The sequence below is a fragment of the Octopus bimaculoides genome, chromosome 21 (genome assembly GCF_046866305.1).
Source record: "Octopus bimaculoides isolate indiv1 chromosome 21, ASM4686630v1, whole genome shotgun sequence".
Lineage (NCBI taxonomy): Eukaryota > Metazoa > Mollusca > Cephalopoda > Octopoda > Octopodidae > Octopus > Octopus bimaculoides.
The window spans coordinates 24355442-24381240 of NC_142948.1; the positions used below are offsets into that span (position 1 = coordinate 24355442).

At 39.4% G+C, this 25799-nt stretch overlaps 1 protein-coding gene across 1 annotated transcript in view; it reads left to right on the plus strand.

Moving 5' to 3' along the window:
- LOC106884221 (26S proteasome non-ATPase regulatory subunit 5) overlaps nucleotides 1-15917 on the plus strand; it is a 57253-nt gene extending 41336 nt beyond the window's left edge. The window contains exons 5-8 of the mRNA XM_089338942.1: nucleotides 1438-1696; nucleotides 8445-8633; nucleotides 11595-11704; nucleotides 15448-15917. Of these exons, the coding sequence (XP_089195068.1) occupies nucleotides 1438-1696; nucleotides 8445-8633; nucleotides 11595-11704; nucleotides 15448-15846 (957 nt within the window). The 3' untranslated portion in view covers nucleotides 15847-15917. The remainder of the gene's footprint in view (nucleotides 1-1437; nucleotides 1697-8444; nucleotides 8634-11594; nucleotides 11705-15447) is intronic.
- Nucleotides 15918-25799: the final 9882 nt, after the last annotated feature.

Below are 25799 nucleotides of genomic sequence, written 5' to 3' on the forward strand. Positions count from 1 at the left end.
AGCTAAATCTCTCTTGAATGGTGACCTTGTATCTGAAATAAGTAAAGATAATATGATAATGTAGTTCAGTGGTTCTTAGAATTTTGTAGTTTAGCACCATGTTTTACCAACTGGTCTTTTACAAACACAAACACATGAACAAAGACTCACCTGATGTACATGGGTATTACAGATTAGACAAGTGGTTCCCAAACTATGAGTCGCGACCCACTGATGGGTCGCAAAATGTTATAAAATTACGCATTAGCTTCGATTAACTGCTGTCTATCGAGATAGTTCAAGACTCATGTTTTCAATACCAGACTGGTTGTTTTATCAAGCAGTAGGCTTTTTTCACGAACTTAACAAATCAGAGGTGGTCATTTTCTCAAGTTATTTATTCGAACGTAATCGTAAAAAGGAAAAGTCTGTTCTTACCTATTTATAGAGAACTTTAACTAGGCACAGTACAACACTGATCAAGCCGATAACAGTTACTGCTTTGAGGTTTTGTATTAGAGTTAATACCTGCCCATAGGGTATGGAGACGTTGAAACAGTTATAAAACGTTTTGTTTCACATTTAATATAACCCTAACCCTAACCCAGTGGAGTGAAGTGGGTTGCCATAAACTGGTGTCATAAATAGTGGGTCGTGTCTCTAAAAAGTTTGGGAACCACTGGATTAGACTGTAATCATCCCATGAACGGAGATTAGGGTCACTAAAACCATGTGATTTGTGGAAACCTGCATAGTGATACATTAAAATATTCATGAATTCCATCCATGGATTATTATTGTTATTACTCTATTTATCCTATGTTATATCAGCACAGCTTGGTATGATATCATAAAACTGCTGTTGTAAGTTGGAATCACTAGGATATAGCCTAGTGATTCCAACTCAAAACGTTTACCATAAATGAACTTAAAGGATATATATGTATATGCACACACATGTATATGTCCATACATACATACATACATACATACATACATATGATTGTGGTTCCATTACAAATCAGGCTGAAGAGAAATAGACAGTCGGTAAGATTGTTAAATTTGAAACCGGTACCTGTTTAATAATGTTCCTTTTCGGTGATTTTAAATGTCTTGACCGCTTACGTTTTGGTATCACGCTATATTTCATGTTGAGAACAATTTAGGTCTTTTTAGACACAAGATATGATCTATTTCTAGCACATTAAATGTCCACGTTAGTGGTCAACGTCATATATAAAAATGTACTTTAATCCCCTGAGATTGCAGATACTGTTTCTGAATCTCTTTGATTCTTTAAATGTGCTAGCTTCCTGGTAATTAATCGATATTAATTAATATATGATTTTTTGCCATTTTTTAAATAATATATATATATATATATATATATATATATATATACACACATATACACAATTTTATATAATTACTAATATATTGATCCTAATTGTTTTCTAGTTGCTCGTTAATATTGGCAATTCATCTGCCCGGAATTTGTCATTGGTGATTGGATCTGGTCTGTTGGAAAATCTCCTTAACGAACTCTATGGTGATAGTGCGGATGTATTGGCAAAGATGAACTGCGTAGAACTACTAACAAACTTGGCCACAAGTGACCATGGATTTACTTGGCTGACCGAACATAAAGTCCTTGACCGTCTTGAGACACTCTTGATTAAAGCTGACTCGGATGTTTTACTTGAACTCTTGCAGCCAGGTTAGGCATCATTTAAATATTGTCAATGAGATTTTTCTATGTTCTTCAACGTCTGTCTATATGCACGGGCGTGGCTGTGTGGTAAGGAGTTTTGCTTCCCAACCATATGGTTCTGGGTTCATTCCCTCTGCATGGCACCTTAGGCAAGTGTCTTCTACTATAGCCCCAGGCCGACCAAAACCTTGTGAGTGGCTTTGGTAGATGGAAACTGAAAGAAACCTGTCATAACCGGCACTGAGATGAGAGATGTGCATTCTATATTCTTTGTTTGAAAAATCTTAAACGTTAAATTTTATTAATTTTAATTCATCTGAAGAAAACAATTAGTTTACATGATGTAATTGATTTGTTCATCAATAAAAAAAACATGTATGAAACAGCTGTAGTGAACCTCAGCCCATTTGTGTTATTATTTACATGCTTTATATATATATATATATATATATATATATATGTGTGTGTGTGTGTCTCTCTCTTTCTCTCTGTTTTCCTCCCACCACCACTTGAGAACCAATGTCGGTGTGTTTATGTCCCTGTAACTTATTGGTTTGGCAAAAGAGACTGAAGGTTTAAGTACCAGACTTAAAAAAAGAAACGAAAGGTACTGGGGTCGATTATCATCATCATCATCATCATCATCATTGTTTAATGTCTGTTTTCCATGCTGGCATGGGTCGGACATACCAGCATGGAAAACAGGCATTAAATGTCAAACCGTCCAACCTATGCCAGCATGGAAAGCAGATGTTAAACGATGATGATGATGATGATGATGAATCCTTTCCACAGTGGGCACAAGGCTTGAAATTTTGGAGAAGAGGGCTAGTTGATTATGTTGAACCCCAGCGCTCAACTGGTACTTATTTTATTGACTACAAAAGGATGAAAGGAAAAGTTAACTGTAGCGGAATTTGAATGTAAAACCTGAGAAAATGTTACTGAGCATTTTGTCTGAAATGAAAAATTATGAAGAATTATGATAAACACAAGTTTATACTAATAGTTCCTACATGTGTTTCGCCATTGTGGTTGTTTGGAACTTTGTGTTGGATGTTTCATGTGCAATTTGTCAGGGAAACACTTTGTTGCATTACGTTAGAGAACTAGTGTCAAGATTTGGGTAGAACTCAAGGCATTTTATAAGTATTTTGAGAGGGAAGTGGAAAGAAAACAGTTGGCAGAGACAGATAAATAGGGACTAAGAAACAAGAGAAAGGGGGAGATATAATAAAGAGAGAGGAAATTATAACTAGTAATACTAGTCGGCTTAACCAGGTTAGTGGAAGCTGACTGGATGATGGTAATCTCTGTAGGGCTGTAAACTTAACAGCAGCAGTCATACATTTTTTTGTATACACAAGATACATTAATTAAAATAATAATAATAATAATGGTTTCAAATTTTGGCACAAGGCCAGCAATTTCAGGGGAAGGAGAAGTCCATTACATTGACCCCCCCCAGTGCTCAACTGGTACTTATTTTATCGAACCTGGAAAGGATGAAAGGCAAAGTTAGCTTTGGCGAAATTTGAACTCAGAATGTAAAAATGGATAAAATGCCACCAAGCATTTTGTCCAGCATGCTAATGGTTCTGCCTTAATGATACTACTATTAATAATAATAATAATTGGATAATTCACCTTTGGAAACGTCTGTGTTTTGCTCAACATTCTTAAACCTTATTCAGGGACCTTTTGAGCAGGATGGGCTACTCGACCTGAAGAAAATTCTAACTGGGCTCCACCTGCGAGGTCATGCGCTGTTTATCTTGATATGAGATCACATGTCGCACCCATATGATTGTGATGCATGTACCTGGTGTACCCTTATCAGACGGGTAGACATGATGGGTATACTTGGCTTCGTATATTTGTACCCCAGTGTCACTTTGCTGGCATGCACTGCTCTCTCACTTAATAATAATAATAATAATGGTTTCAAATTTAGGCACAACACCTGTTTTGAATGGGTTTGTTGATATCAATGACTTTAGTATTTGACTGGTACTTATTTTATTGACTCCTGAAAGGACTGAGAGGTAAAGTTGACCTCAGTGGAATTTCAACTCACAATGCAAAGACAAATGAAATGCTGCTAAGTATTTTGTCTGGCACGCTAACAATTCTGTCACACCACCACCTTAATAATAATAATAGTGAAGGTTAATGGCTTAGTGGTCCAGCTTTTGATTGTAAGGTTTGGAGCTTGATTCCAGGTAGCATTGAATCCTTGAGCAAGATACTTTACTTCATGCTGCTCCAGTCAAGTCAGTTGGCAAAAATGAGTAGTACCTGTATTTCAGAGGGCTAGCCTTGTTACACTCTGTGTCATGTGAAATCTTCCTGAGAACTATGTTAAAGGTATGCATGTCTGTGGAGTGCTCAGCCACTTGCACATTAGTTTCACAAGTAGGCTGCTCTGTTGATACAATCAACTAAAACCATTGTTGTCGTAACCAACAGTGTGCCAGTTTAATAATAATAATTATAATAATAATACTGAAAACTGATGGACGAAATACTGCCAAGTATTTTGCCCAGCGTGCTAATGATTCTGTCAGCTTGCTGTTTTAATAATAATAATAATAATAATAATAATCCTTTCTACAAAAAGAACAAGACTTGAAATTTGGCGGGAGGGGAATTGTTGATTACATCAACCCCAGTGTTCAACTGGTGCTTATTTTATTGCCCCCGAAAGAATGAAAGGCAAAATTGACCTCAGTGGAATTTGAACTCAGAATGTAGAATAAGAATGATAATATCGGTTTTACAGTATTCTATAAACCATCTGAAATAGTTGTGGAAGTAGGTTTTCGGTTGTCTCTATATAATTCCTTTAATTTCTCTGTTTCAAACCAAAGTCTACTTTTTGTGGTTGATGACAAGGGAAAGTCTTTTACTAAAATTTTCTGTCTTCTCTTATTATTGCTTCTAATGATGGCAATTTCTTTGTCACTTGCTTTTTTGAACATTTAAATTGTAATTTTCTCTGTTGTTGTTGCTTTTATTTAATGTTTTTATTTTCTTTAAAATTACACAGCACCTCCCCTACCACCACCACCTTGTTTTGTATTGCTGGCTATTGACATTTAGTTGTGTGTCTTTAAAGGCTTGCACATTGCTGCAGTCATTACTGTATGGAATCTGTGTCGTGCTTCTGTACATTCATCATTCCCGAGCTGTGAACTGATATACTCATCTTCACTGTCGTTGTTTTTAACGTCCACTTTTTTTATGTTTGCATGAGTGAGATGGAATTTGTTGAGGTAGATTTCGTATGGCTGCATCTCATGACCAAACATGCTATCATGGAAGATTGGAAGCAATGGACACTGCTTGCATGACAGTGGCACTTGTTTACAACTATCACACAATGTCTACAAAAGGACAAACGTACATATGCACACACACACACACTCACACACATGAAAGAATTCTAATCAGTTTCTTATTTCTTTATTGCCCACAAAGGGCTAAACATAGAGGGGACAAACAAGGACAGACAAAGGGATTAAGTCGATTAGATCGACCCCAGTGCATAACTGGTACTTAATTTATCGGCCCCGAAAGGATGAAAGGCAAAGTCGACCTCAGCGGAATTTGAACTCAGAACGGAGCAGCAGACGAAATACCGCTAAGCATTTCGCCCGGCGTGCTAGCGTTTCTGCCAGCTCGCCGCCTTCAAATCAGTTTCTGTCTACCAAATCCACTCACAAGGCTTTGGTCAGCTGGTATCTATAATAGAAGACACTTTTTCTCAGGTGCCATGCAGTGGGACTGAACTCTAGACCATGTAGTTAGGAAGCAGACTTCTTACCACACAGCCATGCCTGCACCTATTGTGATGTTTTCCACAATTCCCGGTTCAAGTCTTGTCTGGTGCTACTATGTACACATCTTGGAATAAGAAACTCTATGATGATTGGAGCTGATATATTTATTGCAAGAAACAGCTGTGAGCTGGCAGAAACGTTAGGATGCCGGGCGAAATGCTTAGCGGTATTTCGTCTGCCACTACGTTCTGAGTTCAAATTCCGCCGGGGTCGACTTTGCCTTTCATCCTTTCGGGGTCGATAAATTAAGTACCAGTTACACACTGGGGTTGATGTAATTGACTTAATCCCTTGTTTGTCCCCTCCATGTTTAGCCCCTTGTGGGCAGTAAAGAAATAAGAAACAGTTGTGTTGCTTTCTCAAACATTTTGCATAGTTTGACATGTTTCTGGCCATTGACACTTGTTCTCTCAGTGAGTGCTATGGTAAACCTATGCAAATGGACGTGTGAGAAAGAAAATAAGGATTTTGAAAGAAGTATCTATAAAACTACTTTTTAAACATTGAACAACTATGGCGGGGTTCACCAGCATAAGATACTAATCAAAGGGGGTCCTTGCCAGAAAAATAGTTAATTGGGGATCCAGTACACCATATTTCTGGTCACTGAACCATGTTCTCTCAGTGAATACTTTTGCAAACCATCACATGTGAATATATGAGCAACAGAATAGAAGTTTTGAAAGAAGTATTTATGAAAATAGTTTTTAAACATTCAATGGCTATGGGAGTCCACCAGAATAAAATAGTAATCAAGAGAACTACTGATCTAGGTGAAGAGTGGAAGGGCAAAGAGGGAGTCCCTGTATACTCGTAACTATACAAACACCTCAAACCATTACTGAAAGCATTGTACCTGCTATCAATTATCTTTGATTTTGAGTGATGACTGAAGGCTTACTTAGATGAGATTATAATTTTATTAACAGCAACAACAAAAAAGAACATGGATTCTTTTCAGATATTTAGATAATATCCTTAATTTTAGTTGGTCACTCTTGGGAATCCAACTGGAAAGTGTAAATTACAGTTGCTTCTGATAGGACCCTACAGCTGGGGGGAAAAAAAAAGGTAACGTTATCTTCTTGAATCATGCTAACTCATAAGTGTCAGTTTCCTAGTTTCCATGACATGAATTCTCTTCCTGGACACGATGTTGGTCTGTCGCAAGATCACTCTTTTTTGTCAGCTGAGTTGACTGGAGCAATGTGAAATGAAGTGTTTTGCTCAAGAACACAACACATCGCCTGGTCCAGGAATCGAAACCACAATCTTACAATCATTAGTCTAACACCCTAACCACTAAGCCACGTGCCTCCACATCACACTACAGCTGAGGTGCCTGCTGACTCTACCTCCACACCCCTCCCAGGAATAGTGACTGGAGAAGTTGGTTGGTTGGTTGGTCAGTTGGTTTTATTTATTTATTTATTTATTTATTTCTCATTCATGCATGTAGCTATATAGCCAGAGTTGTTCTTCCTCTGCTGTCTGATACATTTTACAGCTATCTTTCAGAATTGAAAATAACTTGGGTAAAATGTACCATGCTTTCAGTTATGTTTTGAGGTGCTCAGGTAGTTGCGAGCAACACGGACATCCTCTTGGCTCTCTTGCTCTTCATCCAGTAGACAATAAAGCATGTGACAGTTGCAGGCAAAGAGAGAGGGCTGCATCAGCAATTCAGTTGGTACTTTATCAACTCCTCCAAAAAAGGATGATAACGGTAAAGTTGGTCTTGGTGGGATTTGAACCTAGATGCAAGAAACTGAAGCAAATATCATAAATTATTTTACTCAGTGTTCTAAGAACTCTGCTAAGAATTATAAAAAGGGATCTCTGAGAAAATTTGGAATTTGACAAATGAGTTATCTTGTTACAGTCTTTGAACTGTGGCCATGCTGGGACACCAGTACCTTGAAGGGTTTTAGTTGAACAAATCAATCCCAGTATTTATTCTTTTTAAGTCTGGTACTTATCAATCTCTATTGCCAAACTAAGTTACATGAATGTAAACAAACCAACATTGGTTGTCAAGTGGTGGTGGGAGGGAACAAACTATACACACACGTGTGTGTGTGTGTGTATATATCATCATCATCATCATCATCATCGTTTAACGTCCGCTTTCCATGCTAGCATGGGTTGGACGATTTAACTGAGGACTGGTGAAACCGGATGGCAACACCAGGCTCCAGTCTAATTTGGCAGAGTTTCTACAGCTGGATGCCCTTCCTAACGCCAACCACTCAGAGAGTGTAGTGGGTGCTTTTACGTGTCACCCGCACGAAAACGGCCACGCTCGAAATGGTGTCTTTTATGTGCCACCCGCACAAGCCAGTCCAGGGGCACTGGCAACGATCTCGCTTGAAAATCCTACGGGAGCCAGTCAGGCGGTACTGGCAACGGCCACGCTCAAAATGGTGCATCTCATGTGCCACCCGCACAAGAACCAGCCCAGGGGCACTGGCAACGATCTTACTTGGCTTGCCGGGTCTTCTCACGCACAGCACATTTCCAAAGGTCTTGGTCAGTAGTCATATATATATATGTACACACACACACACACACACACACACACTCACACGACTAACTTCCACGTTCCATACAGTTTCTACCTACCAAATTCATTCACAAGGTTTTGGTTGTCTTGGGGCTATAGTAAGAAATACTTGTTCAAGGTGCCACACAGTGGGACTGAACCTGAAACCCTTTGGTTACAAATCAAGCTTCTGAACCACAAAGCCATGTCTTTGCCTTATTATTTTCCCCATGAAACTGTTTCCCCCCACCACCACCACCACTCTTGTCGAAATTTTCAATAATTTAGCATCATTTGTTTTAAAAAATATATATTTTGTTCTGTCCTGTCTTTTTTAAAAGACCTTTTTTATTTTAATTTTTTCTTGTAGGACTGATTACCTTTTTTGGCAGTGTAGCACGACATCGACCCAATGAAATCTGCTCTAGGTACCAGCACTTCTTGTGTAAAGTTCTGTCTAGTTTGAATTCTTCAGACATGACATTAAGAACCATTGGAATCGAGACTATCGCACAAATTGCTATCACTAAAAATGGGAAGCTGATTCTAAAGAAATACGGTAAAAATTGATTTAAATATCATCCCCCTTGTCATTTTCATCATCATCATCACCATAATTTTATACTTGGTTTTTATGTTGGTTTGGGTTAGACAGGTTGTCTGTCCGTATCAGTTATTTCAAAGTATTGCTCTTCTTGACTGATCAAGGGACCACATCTCACCTGTTTCCTTCCTTTTTGGCATGTTTCTACTGCTGGATGCCCTTCCAGTCACCAACCACTTCACAGTGTACTGGGTACATTTCCTCATGGCACCAGCACTAGAGAAGTTGTCATGTTCTCAATAAGACTGAAGGGTTTTATTGATCCCGTGTTGTCTCCACCTCATCACTAACCCCTTTACAAAACTTTTTTTTTTTTTTCCTTGAGCTCCTAGGACTCGTATTTCAGGTTACCGAGTTCCCATGGCATATAAGAAACTGAGATCACAATTTTCCCCCTGAATGGTATGCTGGTTTGTTGCAAAGTTCTAGACCAGCAGTTTTGATGGGATGGGATTAGTCATTACATTGACCCTAGTACTTGACTAGTACTATATTTTATCGATCCTGAAGAGGTGAAAGGTAAAGTTGACCTCAGCATTTTGTCTGATGTCCTAACGATTCTGCCAGCTCACCACCTTTTTATGGAACATATTGGGTGCATCTAGTGGAGGCGCAATGGCCCAGTAGTTAGGGCAGCGGACTTGCGGTCATAAGATCGCAGTTTCGATTCCCAGACTGGGCGTTGTGTGTGTTTATTGAGTGAAAACACCTAAAGCTCCACGAGGCTCCGGCAGGGGATGGTGGCGAACCCTGCTGTACTCTTTCACCACAACTTTCTCTCACTCTTACTTCCTGTTTCTGTTGTGCCTGTAATTCAAAAGGGTCAGCCTTGTCACACTGTGTCACGCTGAATCTCCCCGAGAACTATGTTAAGGGTACACGTGTCTGTGGAGTGCTCAGCCACTTGCACGTTAATTTCACGAGCAGGCTGTTCCGTTGATCGGATCAACTGGAACCCTCGACGTCGTAAGCGACAGGGCCAACAACAATTGGGTGCATCTATTACTGGCACCAGCATTAGTGAGGTTGCCCTGTCTACTGTAAGATAGTCCTCGCTTCTGTATGATGAGTTTGTACTACCTAGGTAACATGTCTAAGATGGTGAATGATGCATAGAGAGAGTGAGTGAGAGAAATGAGTTAGATGAGTGATGGCTGCAAGAGTAGTGGAGTGAGTGAGTGAAGCTGATCTGTTCTTGAGAAGACAGATTACTGAAAATGAACATGAAGCTTCTGCTGGATGTTTTCCTCCCCCAAATAAAGCATGGCCATCACTCACAAACAAATATAACTTAGTAGCATATGCAATACTTTCAACTAATAGCTTCAGGTGCCTGACTTTTTGAGAGCAGTTGTACAGTAGACACCCCCTTGCGTCTCCCTCTCTTGACCCAATCGGACATTATGTGACAACGAGAGGGAGAGAAGGCTGGGCTTGGTACTTGGCTGGTCCTCAGTTTCAGAGCTGAGTAACCTGGAGTAACATGAAATAAAGTGCCTTACTCAAGGTTCAGTAATTAAATCTATGGCCTTATGATGATAAAGCCGGTACTCTAACCGTGAGGCTGTGTGTGTGTCTATTTTTCTCATATGGTGAAGAAAATATAAATTTTGTAACCCTGCTGCCACCAAATCCTTTGTCCCAATGTATTGGGCACACAAGGGACCCTCTGTACATTGCTTCCCTTGTAAGAAATAGAGGCCAAATCTTTCTCAAATCACCACCCTCCAACACCATCTTGATTAATAATTTGGTCTTGGTTATTGTACAGGGTGTCCACAAAGTCTGGGTACATGGGGATTAACACATACTTTAAGAAATTGTTATTTCTTATATTTAATTGTTTATGTTATGATTTTATTTACTCCATGTACTCACATGGGGATTAACACATACTTTAAGAGATTATCATTTCTTATATTTAATTGTTTATGCTATGATTTTATTTACTCCATGTACCCAGACCTTGTGGACACCCTGTAGTTAATTTAGTTGTTCATATGTAAAAAAGAGAGGATGGTTGTGACTGGCATACATTTTACCAAGATTGACCTGGGGTTAAACAACAACATGGTTAAATGAAAGAGAGAGAGAAAAAGTTTCTATGTGATTACTTGACCTGCTAGAAATAGCACCCAAATCTCTCTCAAATAACACCCTATTGTTTTTAAAAGAGGAACAACAACTTTATGGTACACTGAGTTCTATTAGAACTTGATTTTCATGTTTACCAATATTCCAAGATTGTGGAACTGTTAACTGATTGATGTAGGTAAATATAATTCTCTGGCTCCTTTCACAGCTACTGGTAGTGCCAATTACAGTTTGGACTCTGAAGTGTCAGTGGTCTTGTGAACTTGGTGCTAGTGATAGCCTGGACTTGGTAGTAGTGGACCTTGTACTATCTGCAGTAGAATTGGTTAAATACCACTGCTAGTTGTATGGGCTCAGTGCTACCACTGGTAGTCTGGACTCGATGTTGGAGGCAGTTGTGAGGGCTCGGTGCCATAACCAGTAGTATGGTCTTGGTACTGTTGGTTGTGGCACTAAACCCTCACTAGTTTAATTAGATTATTAAAACTCATCAATAATAACATTTTATCATTTTTATTTACTTTTCATATTTCATTATTTAATTATTTTTAATCCTTCACAATTTACATTACTCTGTCAAATGTAACACTTATTCATTTTTTGAATTGATCCTGCATTATCTTATAGCTTTGAGATTTTGATGATGTCACTGTTTATTTTTAGAAGGACATTGTAGGGTACATGTGAGAGGCCTGATCTGGCTGGTTTGAACATAAAACAAGTAGAATATTTAGGCTGGATATGATCGATTTAAATGCTTAAAGGGTTAAATTTGTTCTGCTGTCCCAGATCATTCCATGTATTTCTGTCTCAATTTTTCAGGCTCTAAGATGGATGAAGCTATGAAGAATGTTGGCCAGACAATTCAGAATTGTCCTGAAGATGTGAAAGTCCGAGCACTTTCTGCATTGGGATCAATACTCCAGCTGACGGTACTGTCTATTTGTTCTAGACCATTTCACTTCCTACCATATCCTATAGATTAATATTCAGATAAGGGGTTTTCTCTCACAGTGGAATACAACTTTTGGTTAATCTTTTTCTTTTAGATTAAGGAAATTTGGGGTGATTCAAAAATAGCTGCAGTAGCAAAGGTTATTATTATTATTATTTCTGTTAAGGTGGTGAGCTGGCAGAACCATTAGCATGCTGGGAAAAATGCTTGGCAGCACTTTGTCCATTTTTACATTCTGAGTCCAGATTCTGCCAAGATCAGCATTGCCTTTCATCCTTTCGGAGAGGTCAGTAAAATAAAGTACCAGTTGAACACTGGGGTTGATGCAATCACCTAGACCCCTTCCTTGAAATTACTGGCCTTGTGGCAAAATTAGAAACCATTATTATTATCTTTATTATTATTATTATTATTATTATTATTATTATTATTAAGGTTGTAAGCTGGCACAATCATTACTGCTTTATGTTCTGAGTTCAAATTCCACCTAGGTCATAGCAAAAAACAAAAGTGAAATTTTTCGCTTTAAAATAAATTTTCATATTCATTATTTTGAAATTGGTACACTATTCTTTTTTAATTTGTGCATTTATTTTATACAGTGTGTGTGTGTGTGTGTATGTATGTATATATGTATGTATGTGCATGTGTGTTTGTATGCACATGCATATGTCTCTGTGTTTGTGCATTTATATGTATGTGTGTTTAGTGTTCATAGATGCTTCCTTCCAATCTTCTCTCCTTTTTCAACTGGGGTAGCCACGTGTCTCTGTCACTGCAAAACACCAGCTTCTGTCATACCTAGCACAAAGCCACCTCCCTCACTACTGCAGTTGACTGGTCTTGTCTTGTGAGTTACTTGGAGACCTCCACTAATGCTGGTGCCCAGTGAAAAGAACCTAGTACACTCTGTGAAGTGGTTGGTATTAAGAAGGACATCCAGCTGTAGAGAACAATCCAAAGCAGGCATTGGAGCCTGACACAATCTTTTAGTTTGTCAGCTCTTGTTGAATCACCCAAACCTTGCCAATTAGGTAGATCAGTGTTAAATGATGACGATAATATATATATATATATATATATATATATATATATATATATATATATATATATATATATATATATATATATGAGACCTTTGGAAATATGCCGTGCGTGAGAAGACCCGGCAAGCCAAGTGAGACCTAAATCCAAGGCCTCTGCTAGGGGTGTAGCCAGCCCACTTATGCGTACCTTTCCTTCATTGGACACTAAACTCCGCTTGCGAAGACTTGTTGAGGCAAGTGAAATCGAAATCGAGTTAAATTCGACGACTGGCTCCCATGCCAATGTCGTCTCCTTCATTGGACACGAAACTCAGCTTGCGAAGACTTATTGCGGCAAGCGAAATCGGGATGGCACCTGTGCCCGTGACATGTGTAAGGATTTTCGAGCGAGATTGTTGCCAATGCCCCTAGACTGGCTCTTGTACGGGTGGCACATAAAATACACCATTTTGAGTGTGGCCAAGCACCCACTACACTCTCGGAGAGGTTGGCATTAGGAAGGGCATCCAGCTGTAGAAACTCTGCCAAATCAGATTGGAGCCCGGTGTAGCCATCTGGTTTCACCAGTCCTCAGTCAAATCGTCCAACCCATGCTAGCATGGAAAGCGGACGTTAAACGATGATGATGATGATATATATATACGTAGGTACTGTAAGTTTAGAGGTAATACTTGATAAGTGTAAGCACCTGTATATGCCAGATAGTGGCAGACCTTTTTAAAGGTATGTGATAAACCTATTATAATGCGTAATACTAAGTGTACTTTTTCTTTTTCTTTTGTGATGTAATCTTTGGACTAAAAATTGTTGGCGGCTGAAGAGAGCTTGGAACCATCTTTTATATCAACAATAAACCTCTACTGATGTAATTGATTAATTGTTTATAAAGCTTGAAACACGTGTACTGCGATATCCTTTGTGTTCTGTTTTCAATTTATGTTTGATATATATATATATATATATATACTTTACATTATTTCAAATGTGTTTGTGATGTATTTTAACATCTATAGGCAATTTCGCTGCATTTCATCATCATCGTCATCCTTTAATGTCTGTTTTCCATGCTGGCATGAGTTGGACAGCTTAACCAGAGCTGGCATGCAAGGGAACTGCACTCAGTACATGATTCTTGTAGGTGAATCTTCTTCACCAGGGGCCGAGGTGACCTTAACACTTCTGCTGTGGAGACTGGTCTTCTGTGGAGAAGTAAAAGGTGTAAATACAACATTCACCTCAGTGATGTCCTCTGTTGGGTCCTTAGATGCATTTGGGGCTTGCTACGTGGCTTCCTCAGTAGGAAAAGTGAGATAACCCTGAACTAACTGTGTTTTCTTTCAGTTTCCATCTAAGAAATCCATTCACAAGGCTTTGGTTGGCCCAAGGCTATAGTAGAAGGCAACCAAGGTGCCATGCAGTGGGATTGAACCCAGAATACTGTGGCTAGGAAGTGGACTTGTTACCACACAGCCATACCTGTGCCTCTGTGTGTGTGTGTGTGTGTATATATATATACACACACAGGCTCACATGCTTTAAAAGCTTATCAAGTGGGTTGTCCTTGTACTTTAAAAAGTAGAACCTTGTCACTTATTGTCACACTGATTCAAAGGTTACATGTCTGTGGAATACTCAGCCAGTTACACATTAAACCAGGAATAGGTAATTCGGTAGATGAAACAACTGAGACCTCATCATCAATTGATAGAGATATACCACTCCCATATATATGCTTGTATATGCTAGCCTGTATGTATATATATGTATGTGTTATATATGTATGTGTGTTATGCATGTATATGTGTGTTATATACGTATGTATATATGTGTGTGTATGTATATAAGTCTGTGTATGAATATTTACAAGAAAACCTAACGACAGGCCAAGTATCAATTGACTTAGCTAAAATATGAACAATTAATGTAAAAGTCAGCTTCATCCAAAACGTGGTGCTTTTTTTAAAATAAATATATATTTCAATTTTATAATTTATATCAAGTGATTTTGTTCTTTAAATGTACATAACTTAAGAATTTTATAAACTTTTGAGAGAATGTGAATAAGTATTTTTTGAAATATCTCGAAGTGCACAGATAGAGCTATACATAACAGCATGTAAGTATAAGGCTGGAAAATCCCTTTTGGATAGAAAATGCCTCTTAGGCTGCCTTCACCTTTTTCTATCAACATACTATTATGTTTGTGGAGGCGCAATGGCCCAGTGGTTAGGGCAGCGGACTCGCGGTTATAGGATGGTGGTTTCAATTTCCAGACCGGGCGTTGTGAGTGTTTATTGAGCGAAAACACCTAAAGCTCCACGAGGCTCCAGCAGGAGATGGTGGCGAACCCTGTTGTACTCTTCCACCACAACTTTCTCTCACTCTTACTTCCTGTTTCTGTTGTGCCTGTAATTCAAAGGGTCAGCCTTGTCACACTGTGTCACGCTGAATATCCCCGAGAACTACGTTAAGGGTACACGTGTCTGTGGAGTGCTCAGCCACTTGCACGTTAATTTCAAGAGCAGGCTGTTCCGTTGATCGGATCAACTGGAACAATCGACGTCGTAAGCGACGGAGTGCCAACAACTATTATGTTTAGCTTTACATGCATTCTTTGAGATATTCCAAATGAGAATCAGTATCTAACATATTTGATGTTTTTGTTAACTTTTAGGCTGAAGACCAAAATGATGAAATGCTTGCCCTCACACAGCATTGGTTCAGCTTAATCTCCAGCAGCCCTTTTAATTTAATCTTCTCGATCTGCCAACAACCATTCCCTAACATCCGACTGGCCTCCAAAAGTATATATGTGTCGTTAGCCAACCAAAGCTGGGCTTTACAACTGATGGTACACCATCCGACTTTCATAGAGTACCTGCTAGACCGAACGACTGAAACATCTGCAGAAGACAAGCGACTGAAATACAAAGTAGTCGAGACTTTGCTACAGAACAGCTGCACCGAGGAGATATTCGGTTCGCCGAATTACCTGAAACTGCGTTTGTATCAACAACAGGGACCATTTTATATGCACTCACAACCTGTTGTTACAATGGAAGGAGACTGTTAAGCAGATTAAACTGATTTCAATGTTTGTTATATTGGATCAGTTGAAATAAAAACCATTCTGACACCATCAAATTTGTGTCTTGTATTTTTATTTTTATTTATTTCAGCCATTGGACTACAGTCATGCTGTGGCACAACCTCGAAGGGTTTTAGTTGAACAAATTGACCCCAGTATTTAGTTTTTTCTTTTTAAGCTTGTAATTATTCTGTCATTCTCTTTTGCTGAACCCCTAAATTATGAGGACACAAACAAACTAACACTGGTTGTCAAGTGGCAGTGGGGGACAATCACAAACACACACACATACGAAAGGCTCCCATGCATCTGGTCCACATGCTTGTAAACAACAACAAATTCTGCTAAATGTACCCAAGGGTCAGATGGCAGTGCTAAAGTGTGTGTGTGTGTGTATGCATGTGTGTGTGTGTGTGGGGGGGGGGTGTTTCCTCTACACTTTTTAGAAACAGGACTATATTAGGTATATGGTAACCTAGTGTTACATATCAACATTATCATTGTTTTGCATCTGCTTTTCCATGCTGGCATGGGTTGATTGTGACGTTTTGAAGCAATGTCTTATGTCTAGATGCCCTCCAAGATGATCTTTTAGTAATGTTTTACAACACCAGTCATGTGGCATCTTCTCTAGATGCAGTACTGGGTTACTGTATGCATCAGAAGAGAATTCTTTAAATTTAATTGCTGTGATGAATGAAAGATTTAATATTTCAGTTTCATGAGTGTGTAGCTCAGAGATGAGGGAGTCTTGTTTTATCAAGCTGCTGCTGCTTTTCACAGCTCTGGTACTATGGACATGATTAGAATGTTACAGTTAGGAATCACCTGATGAATTCTTCAGGCCAAGCTGACCAGCAGGAGACCTGGGAGTAGATGAAGAACAAGATGGTTGGATAATATCTATAGTCTCAGTTAGTGGAAGCACAATGGCCCAGTGGTTAGGGCAGCGGACTCGCAGTCATAGGATCACGGTTTCGATTCCTAGACCGGATGTTGTGAGTGTTTATTGAGCGAAAACACCTAAAGTTCCACAAGGCTCCGGCAGGGGTTGGTGGTGAACCCTGCTGTACTCTTTCACCACGACTTTCTCTCACTCTTACTTCCTGTTTCTGTTGTGCCTGTAATTCAAAGGGTCAGCCTTGTCACACTGTGTCACGCTGAATATCCCTGAGAACTACATTAAGGGTATACGTGTCTGTGGAATGCTCAGCCACTTGCACGTTAATTTCACGAGCAGGCTGTTCCGTTGATCGGGTCAACTGGAACCCTTGACATCGTAAGTGACGGAGTGCCAACAACAACATAATCTCAGTTGATGGCGCTTGGGGATCAAACAAGGAAATATAGTGATCATTGCTTTTGATAGGACGTTATGCAGCAGGTGCCTTAGGACTTTAGTCCCCATAACCCTTTCAAAAATAGTGGGCAGAGAAAATGGATGGATGGTTTTGTTAACAAACAATAAGAGTTACGATCGTTATTTTTTCTTTACTCATTGCAATTAACCTTAACGACCTCACTAACGAACTCTTTTGAATGGTGTTACTTTTTATTGCACATCTGTTTGGACTCAACATGGGTAAACAGACAAACATTAAGATAATGTCATTATTGTTTAATTATTTGAAGTTAATTCCTTATTAAAGAGATTATTGTTAGTTTTTTTTAAAATAATTAACAAAATATTGATTATAATGTTTACTTAAGTTGTTTATTAAAGCTACTTGTCTAGACTGTAGTTAAGTTTGTTAGCCCCAGGTCAGCTGTGATCCAGTAAAACTATTATCACAGGCATTCCATCCATGACCATATCAACTTTTAGTCAAGTTCAATTTTCAGTTGTTGTTGTTTACTCTTACTCTTTTTACTCTTTTACTTGTTTCAGTCATTTGACTGTGGCCATGCTGGAGCACCGTCTTTAGTCAAGCAAATCGACCCCAGGATTTATTCTTTGTAAGCCTGGTACTTATTCTATTGGTCTCTTTTGCCGAACCGCTAAGTTACGGGGACGTAAACACACCACCATCGGTTGTCAAGCGATGTTGGCGGGGGACAAACACAGACACATAAACATACACACACATACATAATACATATATACATATATACGACGGGCTTCTTTCAGTTTCCGTCTACCAAATCCACTCAAGACTTTGGTCGGCCCGAGGTTATAGTAGAAGACACTTGCCCAAGGTGCCACGCAGTGGAACTGAACCCAGAACCATGTGGTTGGTAAACAAACTACTTACCACAAAGCCACTTCTGCGCCTATGGATAGGGAAAACCAAAAACAGCCTGAGGGACTTTTTCTATTCAAAGGATTTTTGTTCTTTAACAGTCATAACTTAGTAAATCTTTGATCAGAAGCATTAAATTTGTGACCATTCCATTTTTTAGTCAACTCCATTTTATGTCTGAAGATAAGCCAGAATTTACATTCACAACAACTCCTCTAACATGGGTTGAACAGGTTTTTGCAAATCTAAGTCAATTCTTATTCATAAATTTGAAATCAAACCGAATCCGATGACTGGCATCCATGCCAACCTCTCCTTCATTGGACACTAAACTTTGCTTGCAAAGACCTGTTGGGGCTAGTGAAATGGTAATTGAACCATACTTGATGACTGGTCACTGCGCCAGTGGAGCACTAACAGCACTGTTGAGCGTGTTCATTGCCAGAGCAGCTGTCTGGCTTCTGTGCTAGTGGCCCGTAAATAGCACCATTAGAGCGTGATCGTTACCAGCGTCGCCTTACTGACACTTGTGTTGGTGGCACGTTTAGAAAATCATTCGAGCGAGGTCATTGCCAGTGCCGCTGGACTGGCTCCCGTGCATGTGGCACATAAAAAACACCTTTTTGAGTGTGGCCGTTGCCAGTACCGTGTGACTGGACCTCGTGCCGGTGGCAGGTAAAAGCACCCACTACACTCTTGGAGTGGTTGGCGTTAGGAAGGGCATCCAGCTGTAGATTGGATTGGAGCCTGGTGCAGCCTTCTGGCTTGCCAGTCCTCAGTCAAATCGTCCAACCCATGCTAGCATGGAAAGCAGACGTTAAACGATGATAATGATGATGATGATTCTGGTACTATGTAAAAGGTGCCTGGGTTGGTGCCATATAAAAAGCACCCACACCAGTGCCATGTAAAAAAGCATCTGAGCTATCTCAAAAACACACATGCCAATGTCACATAAAAGCACCTATAGCAGTACTATGTAAATAGTACCTAGTTCACTCTGTATAGTGCTTGGCATTAGGAAGGGCATCCAGCCATAGAAACCATACCAAAGCAGACAATTGGAACCTCTGCAGCTCTCTGCATGGAAAACGGATGTTAAATGATAATGATGAGTTACTGGTCTCCTAAGTGGGTCAGGTAACCACATCTTGTTCATAAGTTTATGTTTTGACTATTTTGGTGACCCCTTTGTTACACCTATCATTTTACAGGTGTGGGAAATATTTCAATGTGGTGCCAGTGCTAGAGGTTATGACCAAGACTAAATAGTCCTCTTGGCCTCCATTCTTTAGGCACGTGCGTGTGTGTGTGTTTGTGTAGAATTAGTTGGGTTACAATTCTGGTGATGAGGAGAGCCTCTGTCTGGAGAAAACTACCTCAGCTTACTCTTGTCTGACCCATGGATGCAGGGTGTAAAATAGATGTTATGATGATGATGATATATGTATGTGTTCCTGATACAGTGAAAACTAATATTGTTACTCCTCAAAGTCAGCTTTGTGTATTTATGTCAATCATCCCACCCTACGCTGTAATAATAAATAATGAGCAACAGCACATCTACACACACACACACACACACACACAATGTATGTGTGTTACGGAGAGCCAGAACTATTTTTTTGATGAGCTAACAATTCTGCCAGGCTCATTGTCCTAACAGTAATAATTCTTTAAAATTGTGGTACAAGGCTAGTAATTTAAGTGGGTAGGGGTTAGTTGATTACATTAACCCCAATACTTGATGGGTACTTTATTTTATTGACCTCAAAAGGATGAATGGCAAAGTTAACCTTTACTGGATTTGAAAGCAGAATGTAAAATGTCAGAAGAAATATTGCAAAGTAGTTTTCCAGTACTTTAATCATTTTGCTAATCCATTTCCCTTTTAATGGTTTTTTAACATAGGCACAAGACCAGAAGTTTTGAGGGGAGGGGCTAAGTCAATACCATCAGCCTTAGTACTTGACTGGTGGTTTGTTTTATCTACCCTGAAAGGAAGAAAAGCAAAGTTGATCTGAGAAGGATTTGAACTCAGAATGTAAAGAGCCCAGACAAATAATGTTCTATCAATTCTGGCAGCTGGTCACCTAAATAATAATAATAATCCTTTCTACTGTAGGCTCAGGGCCTGAAATTTTGAGGGAGGGGGTAAGTTGACTACATGTAAAAAGCACCATTCAAGCATGGCTGATGTCAGTGTCACCTGACTGGCTCCTGTGCCAGTGACACGTAAAGCACCCACTACACTCAGAGTGGTTGGTGGTAGGATGGGCATCTAGCTGTAGAAACCTTGCAAAATCAGATTGGAGCCTAGTGCAGCTTCCCGGCTTGCCAGTTCTCAGTCAAACCATCCAACCCATGCCAACATGGAAAACGACATTAAATGACGATGATGATGATGATGATGATGATTACCTCCTTGATTTGAAAGGAAGAAAATTATAGATTCTTTGAATTGAAAAAGTTTATTGAATCTATTTATATGGAAAATACAATTATAAATATAAAAAATATAAAATAAATGCGATAAATTAAATTAATATCCTCATTATGAAACAAATGGATTTTTTTAGAAACTTTTTCACTTCAAGTTTTGGAGAAATGTTTTATTTTTGCTACAATTACATCAAAATTAGGGCAGTTTGATGCCAGAGCAATTTGGATACAGTCTTTGGAGCCCAATCGATTCCCCCTGCTTTGTTTTTATGTTCATTAGAGTTGAAAATCTTTGTGTGCAAAGGTAGGTTGTTGCAAAAGGCAACAACTTTTTGACTGCCTCTTCATGCCACAAAAAAATTTCCTGTCACAACGAGGAACATGTTTTTTATATAATTTTACTTATGTCTAATGAGTCCTCATTATCCCCAAGAATTTCATTTTTACTCTACTTAGGGTAATTTACCTCAGTTCGCTGATCCCTGACCTACACCAATGCCTTTTATGTGGCACCTTGGTTTTAGGAACTCAAACAATGATTTATATAAAATTTGGTTTACATGAAATATGGCAGAGAGAAATGGGATGGAAAGTATACCTGATATGCAAAATACCTGAATACATAGGTGATACAGTTCTTCTGATACAGGAGGGCTTCTAACAAGGACCAATCAAGGAACCTCTTAGATCATGAATCACATAGAATACCAAGTGCATGAACTGTGTCCCAAGATTTTTTCCCCCATGTATAGGCACATGTTTAGAGTTATTGCATTCATTCTGACCATTCTTACTGCAGCTACACACCTGATGATAATGACAATAATAATAATAATAATAACGAAGATTTCAAATTTTATCACAAGGCCAGCAATTTCAGGGGCAGGGCCAGTTGATTTACCTTGACCCCAGTGCTTGACTGGTACTTATTTTATTGACCCCAAAAGGTGAAATGTAAAGTCGACCGTGGCAGTATTTGAGCTTCGGACACAAAGACAAATGAAATTCTACTAAGCATTTTACCTGGTGTGCTAATGATTCTGCCAGCTCGCTGCCTAAGTAGTAGTAGTAGTAGTAGTAGTAGTAGTTGTAATAATAATAATCCTTTCTACTAAAGGCACAAGGCCTGAAATTTTGGAGAAGTGAGTACATTGATAACATTGACCCAGTAGTCAACTGGTACTTACTTCATTGACCTTGAAGGTATGCCTGGCAAAGTTGATCTCAGTGGAATTTGAACTCAGAATGTAAAGAACACAGTAACAATTCTGCCAGTCCACCACCTTAATAATAATAATTGTTTCTAATTTTGGCACAAGGCCAGCAAGTTTAGGGGAGGGGTAAGTCAATTACATGGACCCAAATGTTCAACTGGTACTTATTTTATTGACTTCAAAAGGATGGCAGGCAAAGTTCATCATGACAGGATTCGAACTCAGAACATAAAACCAGGAAAATTGCGACTTAGCATTTTGTCTGGCATGCTAATGCTTCTGTCAGCTAGCCATCTTAATAATAAACCTTTCTACAATGGACACAAGGCCTGAAAGTTTGGAGGAGATGGGGCTTGTCAATTACGTGAACCGTAACGTTCAACCGATACTTGTTTTATTGACCCTGGAAAGATAAAAGGCAAAGTTGACCTTGGTGGAATTTGAACTCGGAACATAATGAGTTGGTAAAGTGCTAACAATTCTGTCAGGTTACCACCTAAATAATAAATGATGATGATGATGACAATGATGGTGGTTTCTTCATTTGCAACAAAGGTAATTGATGTGGAGACATTGCATGGACAATAATAATGGTCAATAAAGAACTGAACGTCTGCTAAGTTCATTCTCCATTGTTTGTTGTTGTTGTTGTTGTTGTTGTTGTTGTTGTTGCTGTTGTTGCTGTTGTTATAAATCTTAATTTTATTGATCTTTCTAAAGAATTTATTTGTCTTACTCTCCTTACCTATCAATGGTTTTGTCTATTGATTGAGGTATGCATGAACATATGGAAAGAGATATAGATAGATAGATAGATAGATGGATGGACAGATAGATAGATAGAGAAATAGGTTAATAACCGGATAGAGAGGTTGGTAGATCAATAAATAAGGAAGTAGACAGCGATAGATAAATAAAGACAAGTAGGTAGATAGGTAGGTAGACAGATGGATGGAGAGAGAGGTAGATAGGTGCATATATATACATACATATACATACATACATACATACATATATATATATATATATATATATATATATATATATATAAAGAGAGAAAGAGAGAGAGAGAACAATGTAAAGACAAAGAAAGTCTCTCAGAGTATTTGATGTTTTATTGGTCTTATTGAATTAACAGTGGTTCCTGATAAGATCTGTCCCACAAATGTTTTACATTTCAGATTTAAACTATAACGTTCACTTTGAATGGTGCTAAGTCTTTCATTTTGATATTGTAGAAAAGAAACAAATATATATGTATTTGCTTGAATACATAAAGACTACTAACAACCCCACAGCCATTGTTGCTGCCAAGAGAGAAAAAAAAAAATGAAAATGAATAATATGAAACCAAGATAAAGAACTTGAAAGATTCAAGGATTTTTATTTATTTATTTATTTTTGTTGTATTAAAATATTGAATATTGATAATTTTTGAAAATGTTGTTTTAATGAAGTGGCAGTGTAGACAGCCAGACAGATGGAAAAAGAAAGAGAGGGAGATGGGGAGAAAAAGAGAGAAAGTGAGATACATAGTTTTAAAAAGAAAGCTAGTCAGAGGAACATTTGTTAGTTTTATGTCTGTCTATCTATCTATCTGTCTATCTATCTATCTATCTATCTATCTATCTATCTATCTATCTATCTATCTATCTATCTATCTATCTACCTACCTACCTACCTGCCCTACTCTTCAAAACGCTTGTGTTAGAATGGGGGTAGCTGATGAAGGAAAATGTTCTCTATGTGGCCTGTGTGTTTTCTGTACTCTGGTTATTATTATTTTTTTGTCTACGTTTTGTTTGCAATGTCCTGTACCCAGTTATGCACCTATATATATATACAGGTAGACGTAGGTATGCACATACCTGTACGTATATATGCATATACTCATTTATTATTTGTTTTTTATATATACATATCATCATCATCATCATCATCATCATCATCATCGTTTAACGTCCGCTTTCCATGCTAGCATGGGTTGGACGATTTGACTGAGGACTGGTGCAACCGGATGGCTACACCAGGCTCCAATCTAATTTGGCAGAGTTTCTACAGCTGGATGCCCTTCCTAACGCCAACCACTCAGAGAGTGTAGTGGGTGCTTTTACGTGTCACCCACACGAAAACGGCCACGCTCGAAATGGTGTCTTTTATGTGCCACCCGCACAAGAGCCAGTCCAGGGGCACTGGCAACGATCTCGCTCGAAAACCCTACAAGGCCAGTCAGGCGGTACTGGCAACGGTCACGCTCAGGATGGTACATCTTATGTGCCACCCGCACAAGAGCCAGTCCAGGGGCACTGGCAACGATCTCACTTGGCTTGCTGGGTCTTCTCACGCACAGCACATTTCCAAAGGTCTCGGTCAGTAGTCATCGCCTCGGTGAGGCCCAATGTTCGAAGGTCTTGCCTCACCACCTCAGCCCAGGTCTTCCTGGGCCTACCTCTTCCACGGGTTCCCTCAACTGTTAGGGAGTGGCACTTTTTCACGCAGCTATCCTCATTCATTCTCACCACATGTCCAAACCAGCGCAATCGTCTCTCTTGCACACCACTACTGACGCTTCTTATGTTCAGCTTTTCTCTCAAGATACTTGCACTCTGACGGGTATGCACATTTACATTACACATCCAGCGGAGCATACTGGCTTCATTCCTTGCGAGCTTACGCATGTCCTCAGCAGTCACAGCCCATGTTTCACTGCCATGTAGCATGGCTGTTCGGACACATGCGTCATACAGTCTGCCTTTTACCCTGAGTGAGAGTCCCTTTGTCGCCAGCAGAGGTAAGAGCTCTCTAAACTTGGCCCAGGCTATTCTTATTCTAGCAGTTACACTTTCAGCGCACCCACCCCCACTACTAACTTGGTCACCCAGATAGCGGAAGCTATCAACTACCTCTAGTTTTTCTCCCTGAAATGAGATAGAAATTGTTTCCTGTTTGTTTACAGTGTTTATTGCACCTGAACATCTGCCACATACAAAGACTAACTTTGTAGTTAATATGCCTTTGATATTGCTGCACCTCTTATGTGTCCATAGCTTGCACCGGGTACATCTTATAGAGTTACTACCTACTCCTTTACTGCATACTGAGCAGGGCCATCTACCTGAAGGAGTTTGTGTTTTATCTACCTTCCTACTTATTAGGATTTTGGTTTTTGCTAGGTTGGCTCTAAGGCCCTTCGATTCTAGTCCTTGCTTCCACACCTTAAACTTCTCCTCTAGTTCTGATAGTGACTGCGCAATTAGTGCAAGGTCATCAGCATAGAGGAGCTCCCAGGAGCAACCTGTCTTGAATTCCTCTGTGATCGCCTGGAGGACTATGATAAATAGGAGGGGGCTGAGGACGGAACCTTGGTGGACCCCTACCTCTACCCGGAATTCATTACTGTACTCATTTCCAACCTTCACCTTACTGACAACATCTCTGTACATGGCTCGCACAGCTCTCACTAACCATTCTTCTATCCCAAGTTTCCTCATTGACCACCAGATAAGGGATCGGGGGACCCTGTCAAAGGCTTTCTCCATGTCAACGAAGGCCAGGTACAGAGGTTTATCCTTGGTTAGATATTTCTCCTGCAGCTGTCTCACTAGAAATATGGCATCAGTGGTGCTTTTATCTGGTACGAACCCAAACTGCATCTCATCTAAATTGATTTGCTCCCTAATTAGTTGGGCTATGACCCTCTCCGTAACTTTCATAACCTGATCTAACAGCTTGATGCCTCTGTAATTATTAGTGTCTAAAGCGTCACCTTTACCTTTGTAGCAGTTTACTATGGTGCTGCTACACCAGTCATTGGGTATGACTCCTTCGTGTATCACCTGGTTCGTAATACGGGTGACTAGGCTGTAGCCAACACTGCCAGATATTTTGAGCATCTCTGCAGTGATTCCTGATGGGCCACCAAATCCACTCACGAGGCTTTGGTTGGCCCAAAGCTTATAGTATAAAACACTTGCCCAAGGTAGCACACAGTAGGACTGAACCTGAAACTATGTGGTTGGGAAGCAAGCTTCCTATCACACAA